The 12,510-nt window shown below is 39.3% G+C and overlaps 1 protein-coding gene across 4 annotated transcripts in view; it reads left to right on the top strand.

Annotated features, from left to right (window-relative positions):
* AK9 (adenylate kinase 9) overlaps positions 1 to 12,510 on the top strand; it is a 108,069-nt gene that overhangs the window by 76,483 nt on the left and 19,076 nt on the right. For 3 of the 4 annotated variants that reach the window (XM_070417933.1, XM_070417935.1, XM_070417934.1), the window contains 4 exons: positions 884 to 1,103; positions 3,775 to 3,840; positions 9,989 to 10,192; positions 10,557 to 10,775. In XM_070417933.1, coding sequence (XP_070274034.1) covers positions 884 to 1,103; positions 3,775 to 3,840; positions 9,989 to 10,192; positions 10,557 to 10,775 — 709 coding nt within the window. Of the gene's footprint in view, positions 1 to 883; positions 1,104 to 3,774; positions 3,841 to 9,988; positions 10,193 to 10,556; positions 10,776 to 12,510 lie in introns of those variants that run through there. The other variant, XR_011471843.1, reaches the window with a different exon arrangement.

Raw genomic sequence — 12,510 nt, forward strand, 5'->3', positions numbered from 1 at the left:
TCAAAGCTTAATTATTTGTTTCGTGTGTGTGTGTGTGTGTGTGTGTGTGTGTGTGTGTGTGTTTAAATATATTTTTATTGATTTCAGAAAGTAAGGGAGAGGGAGAGATAGAAACATCAGTGATGAGAGAGAATCATTAACCGGCTGCCTCCTGTACGCAACCTGGGCATGTGCTCTTGACTGGAATCAAACCTGGGACCTTTCAGTCCGCAAGGCAACGCTCTATCCACTAAGCCAAACCAGCTAGGGTAAAGTCTGATTGTTTTATAGTTAGTTACTTCACAATGAACATGTGTTAGCATTGTAGTTATTTTCATGATTCTTCAAGTTTCATCATACTTAAACAAGTGTGATAAGCCTATTTGGTTATAATCATCTTAATACATATGAGCCAGGATACATACATACATAATTGTCATGAGTTACAAGGGGACCCAGGGAAGGAAGTATGAATTGTCTCATGAAATGAAGCATCATTAAAAGAAAAACTACTGAAGGGTGGCTTCCCACTAAAGGTCAGCTGGTCAGACCTACCTCTTTATAAAGGGTAACAAGTTCCTTAGGCTGGGCATTCCTTCTAGGCAGAGAATTTATTTTCTCTTAATTTTCATCAAATATTAAGACTATTTATAATTAAAGAGAACTTATCTACATCATAAATATAAGAATAAAATATTATAATTTTAATTTAATTCAATACATTTGAGAAAAGACACATCATGTTTATGCAAGTATAAAAAAGTAATATTAAAAGAACTAAGAGAGATTACTTTTTAGACTACTCATTGCACATCTTATAGAAAGTTGAGATCAATACTTTTTTCATTTTTAAACTAATATTTATAATGTAATATTTAAAATAAATTATGCAATTCATGCCTAGTTCCACAGGTTTTATATTAGATGGTTTCCCACGATATCCTGATGAGGCCCAGCTTCTAGGGGAACATGGATTTTTCCCAGATGCTGCTGTTTTAATACAAGTTGATGATCAAGATGTTTGTGATCGGCTCCTGCCTCCCCAAATTGAAAAGTGGAAACTGAAACAGAAGAAGAAATTAGAAAGGAAACTACTCATTAAAGAAATGAAGGCAAAAATCAGGGTATGTATCTCGTAAAACAGTTTTAGAGTAAATTTTTTTCTGTATCCTATATAATAATCCTATATAATAAAAGGGTAATATGCAAATTGACCCTAACAGCAGAACGACCACGCAACCAGTCACTATGAGGCGCACTGATCACCTCTCGGTCATTTTCCCTACCTGGCAGGCTCTGATCGCCCGATGGTGAACAGGGAACCGGGGGTGGGTGGTGGGGGATGTGGGTGGCTCCAGGCCAAGGCCCCCACCCCGCTGGTCGCCCCACACACAGAGGGCGACCTGAGGCAGGGGCAGTGGTGGGGCCGGCGAGTGGACAGGAACAGCCTACCTCTCAGTCCCTCCCCCTAGCCATCAGGCTCTGATTGCCCGATGGCGAACAGGGCACTGGGGGTGGGTGGTGGCAGGGGGCAGGGCCAGCTGCGGGCAACTGGAGAAGATGGCTCTGATCGCAGGCCAGGCCTAGGAACCATACCCATGCATGCATTTCATGCACTGGGCCTCTAGTTAAATTATAAAGTGGTCTTTACAAAAATGTAGTTTTCTGATTTTAATAGCATAGTCAATATGAAAACACTCTTCATCAAATATTAAGAATATTTATGATTAAAGAGTTAAGATTTATTTGAGGCCTATGTGGTTATCAACATGTTAATATTTCTCTCTCCAAGGCAAATAAAATTAAAGATTTTGGTAGCACCAAAGTATCCCTATATCAGACACAGGTACATAATGGAAGAGGCAGCAAGTGAAGCAGACCTTAAAAAACAAAAAATTAAAATTATCAGCCGAAACCGGTTTGGCTCAGTGGATGGAGCGTCGGCCTGCGGACTGAAGGGTCCCGGGTTCAATTCCGGTCAGGGGCATGTACCTGGGTTGCGGGCACATCTCCAGTGGGAGATGTGCAGGAGGCGGCTGGTCGATGTTTCTCTCTCATCTATGTTTCTGACTCTCTGTCTCTCTCCCTTCCTCTCTGTAAAAAATCAATAAAATATATTTTAAAAAAAAAATTATCAGTGGTTTTTTCACTAGCTCCTGGAATTATGACACCATCCATTAAGGCTATGTAAGCCTGTGGTGAAACAGATACAGATATTAGCTTAGAACATCTTTTCTAAAACTGTAATGTGAGGAGTATTCCATAAAATGTTCAAAAGTGTCATAGGAACCCAACAATTCCACTCTTAGAAATCTACCTAACAGAAATGAAAACATGTCCACATAAAAATATGTATATGAATGCTCATAATAACATTATTCATAATAGCCAAAAAGGAGAAACAACCCAATGGCCATCGACTGATAAATGGATAAACTAAATGTGATAGACATCCAGATAGAATACCTGAGTTCTTACATACAAAGTAATTCCCTCTGAGGGAAACACACAAAGTAGCTGAGAGAGTTTGTACCTTTTACCTCTACACATTGGTTCAGATCTTTCTCAGCCCACACCTAGCACTCCTATAGGGATCTCCTAATTGTCCTTCTGGCTTCATCTCTGGTCCCCCTAGGTCAGTGATGGCGAACCTATGACACGCGTGTCAGAGGTGACACACGAACTCATTTTGGGGTTGATTTTTCTTTGTTAAATGGCATTTAAATATATAAAATAAATATCAAAAATATAAGTCTTTGTTTTACTATGGTTGCAAATATCAGAAAACTTCTATATGTGACATGGCACCAGAGTTAAGGTTTTTCAAAATGCTGACACGCCGAGCTCAAAAGGTTCGCCATCACTGCCCTACGTCATCCTTCTGGTCATCTCCAGGCTGCTTTTCCTCATACTTACTAAAACTCTGACCAAGCTGCCCTCTTAGGTCTGAACTCATTGTTCTGTCATTGGAAGCTGACCAATCTTGTTCCAAATCCTTTTTCTACCCTTGTTCCTTAGTTAGAACAAATACAAACCCTCCTCTGCAGCACCCAACATACCATGTGCTTTTCCATTTCCTTGTCTGGAAGTTTTTTGCATCATCCTCCACGAGCCCTGTGACGTTACATGAGTTAAATCCTCTGACTTTGCTAACTCACCTATAGAGTAGAATAATACTGTCTACTTTGCATGTTTTAAGCAGAAAAAATGTAAGTATGTCCAGTATTTATTGCAGTGCTCCTAAGAGTGATGGCATCTAGCAAACATACAACGGTTAGTTAAACTTCACTAACCACAACTTATTTGAGTGAAAGGATCAGAGAAAAAAATAGACTCAAAATATGCATGTGTGTTATTGTGCATACTTCGCATTTCTTTGTAGTACAGTGTTCTCTATGTATGTTATGAAAACTCAAAGGAGACTGTATTATGTTTTTCCAACTATACAGTTAAAACACCTTCTCACCCTCTAAAGAGCTAGAGAATCTCTTTGGGGGCTCAAAAACTAAATGAATTCCATTCCATTGAGTTTTATAATTCTGTCTACAAATCTTTCTTGAGTGTCAACAAAACATGAATTCTTCAGAATGTTTACTCACTAGTTGCCAGATGAAAACAGCAGGGTCCTGCTGGCCCAGGCCTGAGCCCCAGAGCACGTCTTCAGGCACCACTCTAATCTCTTAGGACTTAAAGGGATTGCATTTGGAAAGGCCTGAGCCAGTGAGCCCCCAAACCTCAGTGAGCTCATTAGTTTCCATTATTCATTACAATTTTTTAATGTCTGTTTTTTTATAGGATGATATGATTGCTAAAAGAAGGGCTGAACTTGTAGCAGAGAAAGAGAAAAGAAGGAAAGAGGAGGTAAGTAAAACATTTTTTTTAAAAAGCAGGACACCCATTGTGTGTATGTGTCAACAGTATAAAATAAAAAGAGGCATTAAAAAGTATTGAAAGAAATAGAGTTTATGTGCAAGCAGTGAGATTATATGTCATTTTAATTTTTTAGAGAAAGAGAGAGAGAAACATCAATGATGAGAGAATCATTGATTGGCTGCCTCCTGCACGCCCCACATGGGGGATCGAGTTTGCAACCGGGCATGTTCCCTGACAAGAAATCAAACCGTGACCTCCTGGTTCATAGGTGGATGCTCAACCACTGAGCCACTCCAGCCAGCCTCATTTTTATTTTTTTATACCTTTTGTTAGTCCATGACTGTTTACAATGACCTCTTATTATTTTTGAAATCAGAAAAAAAAATGAAAGAAAACCACTAGAGATGGTTGAGTAATCTAATGTAAAATATAACACTGCATTAAACTATGCTTCTTTTGGAGTTTTAGTTTTGCTTTCACACTTCCAGCCATGCCATAGGAGATGGGCTGGAGCTTGGGATTGAGGTCCAGACAGGGAGTCTGGGAAGCTGCTGCAACTAAAATATAGATTATCTTGCGATAAAGGATGCAACAGGGCAGAGCCAAGTGAACCCTGGGACATGTTCTGTGCAGCATGCTCAGTACAGCTCCTCTCCATCTGCTGATTTTTTTAAAAAATATAAACTTTGAAGACTATGGATTTTTTTGTTTAGAGAGGAGCTATTCCCAAATTGGCCTTTCTGATCCAAATGCTACAGCCAAACTAGTTCAGAGGAGGTGTAACTAGACCAGCTAGTTCTGTAAAGGACCCGAAGGTCATTATACAATCAACTTACAAGTAAACCTGGCAACCAAGGCAAACAATAAGATAGTCTCTGCCTCCTTCCATTTTTTTCTGGTTTAAGGCACTCTTGTATCATCTTTTCAAGGCTGACTCTTCTGTAATCTGATTTCCATCTACATAAAAATTTAACTCAACAAAAGAGGAAAAACAGAAAATAGGGCTGGCTACACATGCCACCATATGTCACCCTGCTGTGGACATGCTCGAAGACTCCTGATACAGTCCAACTGTAACTGTGGGTCAAAACATTGCAGAAGAGGGGCCGGAAGAATTATTTCTTTGTCCAAAGTATTTACAACCAAAAGTTGATCTTACACTATTAGACGGAGAAAGTTATGGCACCATCTAAGGAACAAGAGCGCTCTTCTTTTGTTTTGATCTTCATTCATGCAGTCAGTTCATCAGTAACCTTAATGGAGCACTTACTACCTGCCTGATGCTATTTTAGCACTGGACAATCAACCCTGAACAGAATTTACAAAGTCTCTGGCCTAATGTCCATTCCCTGAACAAACATGTTCTGAAATTCTACTCTGTCAAATGAGTCATGCTAATGTTTAGGATAAAAAAGACAGACACCCTGTCCAGCTGGTGTGGCTCAGTGGTTGAGCATCCACCCATGAACCAGGAGGTCACAGTTGATTCCCTGGTCAGGGCACATGTCCAGGTTGCAGGCTCTATCCGCACTGGGGACATATAGGAAAGAGGCAGCCGATCAATGCACCATTAGTGTTTCTATCTCTCTCTTCCTCTCCCTTCCTCTCTGAAATAAATAAAAATCATATGTAAGCCCTAGCTGGTTTGGCTCAGTGAATAGAGCGTCACCCTGCAGACTGAAGGGTCCCAGGTTCAATTCTGGTAAAGGGCACATGACTGGGTTGTGGCCTTGTTCCCTAATAGGGGGCGTGCAAGAGGCAGCCAATCAATGATTCTTTCTTATCAATGATGTTTCTATCTCTCTCTCCCTTTCCCTTCCTCTCTGAAATCAATAATAATATTTTTAAAAATATATTTAAAACACACACAAGACATCCTAACCTGGGACCAACTACAGTTAACTACCTCTAGCCCTTGGGAGTCCTTAGTGGTCCCCTTAAGAATCACCTCAGATGTCTCAGGCATATTAATTACCAAAGGATTATAGACTTTGGGATGGAATTGATCTAAACTGGTATAATCTCTCCAGTTCTTTCTGAATTTGTTCATTGATGGCTACCCAGTGCCTAACATAGTGCTGACACATAGCAGGCACTAAACTTACAGGTTTTTTTTGTTGCTATTGTATAACATTGACCATTATTTAATCTCTCTGAGCCTAGGTTTTTTTCATTAGAAAATGGGAAAATTGCCCTACCAACATGGCTCAGTGGTTGAGTGTCAACCTATGAACCAGGAGGTCACAGTTCGATTCCTGGTCAGGGCACATGCCCAAGTTGTGGGCTTAATCCTCAGTGTGGGGCGTGCAATGGGCAGCCAATCAATGATTTTCTCATCATTGATGTTTCTGTCTCTTTCTTCCTCTCCCTACCTCTCTGAAATCAATAAAAATTATTTTAAAAAAAGGAAATGGGAAAATTTAATAATATCTAGTTTCCCTAATTAATGGTACTTTAATTTCCCTTCTTTGCTAGTCTTCAGTTACATTTTCTTTTCCCTAAGAGAATTAGTTTCCAGGATACATTTTATAAATTCATAAATCTTACAAATTTTCTTAATTTATAACTTTCCCATTTGTTAATATTATAATGTAAAGTTTCTTAATATTTTCATTCTAAGATTCACTATTCCATCTTATAAATTAAATAGGTTTTTGTAAGTTAACTCTCCTGAGACTTAATTGATATATTTTGCCTAAGTGACTGAACAACAGGTCGCTATGGCACACACTGACCACCAGAGGGCAGGCGCTCAATGCAGGAGCTGCCCCCTGCTGGTCAGTGCTCGCTCCCACAGCCAACCTCCCCCGGCAAGCCAACCTCCTGTGGTCCCTCCCCCCTCCTGCCCCCCCACCACTGGCCCTGATTGGCCCCATCGCTGGCCAGGCCAAGGAACCCCACCTGTACATGAATTCGTGCACCAAACCTCTAGTCTTTTATAAAATTGGCTATGTATCCCACACAATTAATTTATACAAACTGACTTTTGGAAGACAATTCCTGAGATTTTAAATGATTCAAAGATCAAAACTGTGTGATTTTTTTCACTCCCTTTGATAGAAATTTTATATGTCCCGCTACTGCCTCAGACAAAGAAAGACTAAACAAAATATAGCATCTAAAAGATCACTTAGTGTGATTGTTATAGTCAGTTAACATGACACCCTGAGTCGAATCCATCCTGGCTACATAGACCCTGGAGCTGGCTTTTATGGAGAGAAGCAGGAGCCTTTCATCATTTGCCTCTATGAACAGAATATGCAGTTCCATGACTCACCTTTTTGCAACTAGTTAACCATACGCAACTAGTTAACCACATGAACCCCTACCCAGGGTTGTCCTCTCACCCTTAACAAAAGTCATTGCCTTTACTGCCTGGCTTTTTAGCAGCAAATAAAACATGTTAGCATTAGAAATTGCTTCAGTCTCAAGGTGACTGCAGGCATTAATTTCGTAGGAAAATGTTGCCTTCGTGTGGAACTTTAGTCTCCAAATGTGACTAAAGAATATTTTATAAGCCACTCCCCTTCATCTCGAGATTTACGTTGCATATCTTCCACCTCCTCAGAGGCTTTCCCTCTGCTCTTACTCCTCGCTGCGTAGTCTTGTCTCTCTTCCTGCCCACTGGCTCCTTCTCTGGTGCCTGTGTCCCTTCTAATTTATAAAATGTAGAGCAGTCACAGGCAGAAGAAAGATAGGCAGAGCCAGGACAGGGAGCCGGGCAGCACATAAGCAGAACTGTGCGGCACTGAGCCCAGGTGAGTAGTTAATAGAGAGATACATACCCAGGTACTCAGGTGAGCACAAGTTCATCTGGAACTAAAATGTCCCCAGCTGGCAGTGCGGGCTCATCCCACCCCACTTCCAATGATCCGTAGAAAATCGAAGCTCAGGATTAAAAATTGTTGAAGTATAAGAAAAAGAGAAAAGTAGCAAGAGACCAAGTGGTTTCAAAGTTCTAATAAAAAAAAGAGAACCAGAAGTGAGAAACACTATCTCATTGCCAAGCTCCTTTTGTAATGAGAGGAAGGAGTGTAGACAGAACAGGAATGGGCCCTTTTCCTCTCATCTTCCTCCCTGCACCTTACAGTTCAAATCCCAGCTCCAGACACCTTTTAAAGGCACTAGGGCAGGGGTGGGCAAACTTTTTGACTCGAGGGCCACAATGGGTTCTTAAACTGGACTGGAGGGCCGGAACAAAAGCATGGATGGAGTGTTTGTGTGAACTAATATAAATTCAAAGTAAACATCATTACATAAAAGGGTACGGTCTTTTTTTTTTTTTTTTTTTTTTAGTTTTATTCATTTCAAACGGGCTGGATCCGGCCCGCGGGCCGTAGTTTGCCCACGGCTGCACTAGGGTCTAACCCAGCATGTCAAACTCGCAGCTCTCCGGCCGCATGCAGCCCACAATGAATATTTTTGCAGCCCAGCCAACATAACCGTATGTTTTAATAAAAATTTAAAATTTTAAAATTTTAATAAAAATTTCCTAAATTGCCCTAGCCAGTTTGGCTCAGTGGATAGAGCGTCGGCTCCCCGGTCAAGGGCACATGCCCAGGTTGTGGACTCGCTCTCCAGTGGGTAGCATGCAGGAGGCAGCTGATCAATGATTCTCTCTCATCATTGATGTTTCTATCTCTCTTTCCCTCGCCCTTCTTCTCTGAAATCAATAAAAATATATTTTTTTAAATTTCGTAACTTAATTTTTACAACATCCTGTTATACATAATTATTAATAACGAACTACAACATTCACTAATGACTGATTACTATAATCGTGTTGCGTTCATTTCCCTTACGCACCTTACACACAGGTGCACCATTTCTCTCCCCTAATACTAGCAGCGAATATTTTAGCAGCCGACTGTCATGTCATTAGTCTTGGACTGACTTGTTTGGTGTGCGCAACAGGAAATATTTCGCTTTTGGAGAACAAGAAAAATAGGTTTATTTGCATTATGCTTATTAACTTGTGCAGTTATTCAGTGTCTGGTAAGTTAATGTTCAAGAAAAATATTAATTTTTATTAAAATGTTCTATTATTTTATGTTAACAATTACTCATTTATTTCAGCTCTTTGTATTCAGCATGTTTCTATCGAAATAAACCTACATTTCTAAGAAAATTGAAGCTTTTGCTTTTTGTGGCCCACATGAACTTAAACCTTGTTTATTTGGCCCATGTGAGCCTTTGAGTTTGACATGCTTGGTCTAATCAGTTAGAAAGACTAGGAAATGTCGAGCTACTCAGAAGACTGCAGGCAAGAGGTGAGAGAGCAAACAGTGGAGTGAGAGCAGAAAGGATGAGCATTATTTCAGATGACAGTCCTTGGAAACCGGGCGTGCAGAGATGGAGTGTAAGAAGTCAGAATAGCTTTCAGGTTTCCAGCTGGGAGGCAGTGTTCTAATTGAGACAGGGAATACTTCTGGGAGAAGAGTTTGGAGGCAGTGCAAAAGGATCAATATTGTGAGGCTCAATAGTATGCCAACTGAACTATAGCACTTAAAGCCTATACAACACCACCTCGCATCAATATTCTGTCACTCTTTAATAATCACTTATGTATTATCTTGTTTCCTCAGATAGGCCGTAATCTCCTAGAGGGCGTGTACTCTTCTATTAGTACAGTGCTTTATGCAAAGTAACAACCATAGCTACAACAGCAATAATAGCTATCATTTGCATGCCTACTATGTGCCAGACACTCTCCTAAGGGTTTTACATGTATTAACTTTAATGTCCACAACAGCCTCGTGAGGTGGGTCCTTTTATTATTCCTATCTTACAGTTGAGGAAACTGATCTTGTCCAAACTAACACAAATAGTGAGTGCTTTAGACTCTTTGGATCGCATTAAATATTTTTACTGAAGACCATCAAAAATATACCATTCTGACAACCATACACAAAAAGAGCACTTAATATCTTGTCAAATGTATTTATTTATGGGATCACTATGGTGTCAGAGTCTTAAAGGTATTACATTTCTGGGTGCCAGACATTTAAAGTTCTACTATGTTATGAGATGAATGTTGCTATGCCACACCAGCTAAGATCCAGTTATTACAGAATATTCCAGTTAGCAGTGTCACTTCTCACACATGTTTAGTAAAAGTGACTATTTTCTCCCTTAGCTTGCTAGAGAAGATGAAGAAATGAGTGACGAAGAGACAGATGATGATGAGTCTATTGACAATATCCTTGAAGAAGAATTTCCAAAAGAGGAGGAAGTAATGAGTGAGGAAGAAGAAGAACCGGAAGTTGATGCGATTGAACGCCTGAGAGGTGACCTGTTAGACAAATTTGAAACAGATACACGTTATTTACAAGGAATACAGGTTATTAATTTTTCTTCATTTTTCATAATTCGTAAAGTGACATTTGAGCATGAAACAAAAGAAATTTGGTTTATGCCTTAGTTTCTTTTGAACATTTCTAAAGAAATGTCTATTTTAGGGCTATATTTCCTTTTGTCAGCACTACTTAGAATTATGAAAACAAGTTAATTTATTTTCTTAATAAGGGCAGCATGGGAGCCACAGGGGTCAAAGGTTCTAGCTGCCAACATGCAGTCACACAGAAGCTGAAAAGTATTCGTGCTCTCAACTCGTGTAGACAGCCACCAGCAATGTCTGTCTGCCACCGAACACTATCAGCCTTCTTCCCACTAAAAATATTTGGCTTTATGCTTTTTCTCATCAGGATGAATTTGAAAAGTCTTTGATACCACTAATTGTCATTAATGGAGCTCGGAAAATCCACATTGTACAATATTTATTGAATAAAAAACTGAAACCACTGGTGGAAAATCGGGCAAGCATTTTTGAGAAGTGTTATCCAATATCAACACGCCTTGCTCAGAAACTGCTCAGCTTTACCTATAAATATATTAGCACATTCGGCTACTGGGACCCTGTAAAGGTAATGTCAGGAATGTGACGTCTGAAAGCCATATTCTTTTATTTTATTTCTTAAAGTATTTCTCTAAGAAGACAGTGGATAATTTAAAAAATTGTAAGCATTGTACAGTATTCTTTTTCTTTTTAATCCTCACCCAAGGTTATATTTTTATTTATTTTAGAGAAAAATGAAGGAGAGGGAGAGAGACAAACATTGATGTGAGAGAGAAACATTGATTGGTTGCCTCCTGCAGACACACCAACTGGGGATCGAACAGAAAATAGTGTGGTGAAGGCCTCGGAGGGGAGGATGCAGGGTAGAAGGGGTCAATGGGGGTGGGAGGGAAAAGACATCTGTAATAGTTTCAACAATAAAGATAAATTTTAAAAAATAAATAAGATAAAAGCTCAAGGACAACCAGAGATTCAACCTACAACCTGGGTGTGTACCCTGATCGAGAATTGAACCTATGACCTTTCAGTGCATGGGAGGAACTACACTCCAACCAACTGAGCCACACCAGCCAGGGTCAGAATTCTTAAGTAGTAATAAATACATGTGGTTATTTTGCCTTTCTAAAGTGTGAAAAATAGTTGAAAGGTTTAATTTCTTTTATTTCTGTAGAACTAACCCAATTCCAACTTGGTTTTAACTTTGCAGCAGAAGAAGATGGTAGTGGAAATATTTGGAAACTAAACATCTAGAGCTGAATTCTGATACTAATTTGCTATCTAATTTTAGACAAGTCATTTAACCTCTTTGATTCTGTTTCCTCGCCTGTAAGATAGAAGAATAATGTCACCAGACCACTGTGATCGACTGTAAGAGTATAAAGTCCTATGGAAAGTGTGAGACACAATACAAAATGAGCCATTGGTGTTCATAACAAAATTATTTCCACGTACTTTGTTTTTATGCAATGTGTACAAATAGATTTAATCCAATTGGAACTCAATAACTTCAATTGTGGCATTTTTTTATTTTAATTTTATTTTTCAGTTACAGTTGACATTCAATATTATATTAGTGTCAGGTGTACAGCATAATGGTTAGACATTTATGTAACTTATGAAGTGATTCCCCCAATAAGTCTGGTACCCACCTGACACCGTACAGTTATTTCAGTATTACTGACTGTGTTCCCTGTGCTGTAATTTACATCCCTGTGATTACTTTGTAACTGCCCATTTGTATTTCTTAATCCCTTCATCTTTTTCACCCAGGTCCCCAACTACTCCCCTCCCATCTAGCAACTATCAGTTTGTTCTCTATGAGTTTGTTTCTGTTTTGTTTGTTCAATATTTTGTTTTTTAGATTCTATATATAAGTGTAATCATATGGTCTTTCTCTGTCTGACTTATTTCACTTAGCATAATACCCTCTAACTCACAAATGCTAAGTTTTCATTAATTTTAACGGCCACATAGTGTTTCACTGTGTATATGTGCCACATCTTCTTTGTCTAGTCACCTATTGACGGGCACTTTGATAAATGTTCGGAAGTGGAATTTCTGGGTCATAGGTAGTTCTATTTTTAATTTTTTGAGGAATCTCCATACTGTTTATCATAGTGGCTGCACCAATTTGCAATCCTACCAACAGTGCACAGGAGTTCCTTTTCTCCACATCCTTGCCAACATTTGTTATTTGATGACTTATTGATTATAGTCAGGATGGTTTTCAACATATATTAATCAAGAACATGCCAATTCTAGTTCCTGGGAATAAAATAGTGAACAAAAAAGACAGGGTTTCT

Source organism: Myotis yumanensis, unplaced genomic scaffold (assembly GCF_028538775.1).
Source record: "Myotis yumanensis isolate MYYU_CA2020_CCGP unplaced genomic scaffold, mMyoYum1.0.hap1 SCAF_6, whole genome shotgun sequence".
Classification (NCBI taxonomy): Eukaryota; Metazoa; Chordata; class Mammalia; order Chiroptera; family Vespertilionidae; genus Myotis; species Myotis yumanensis.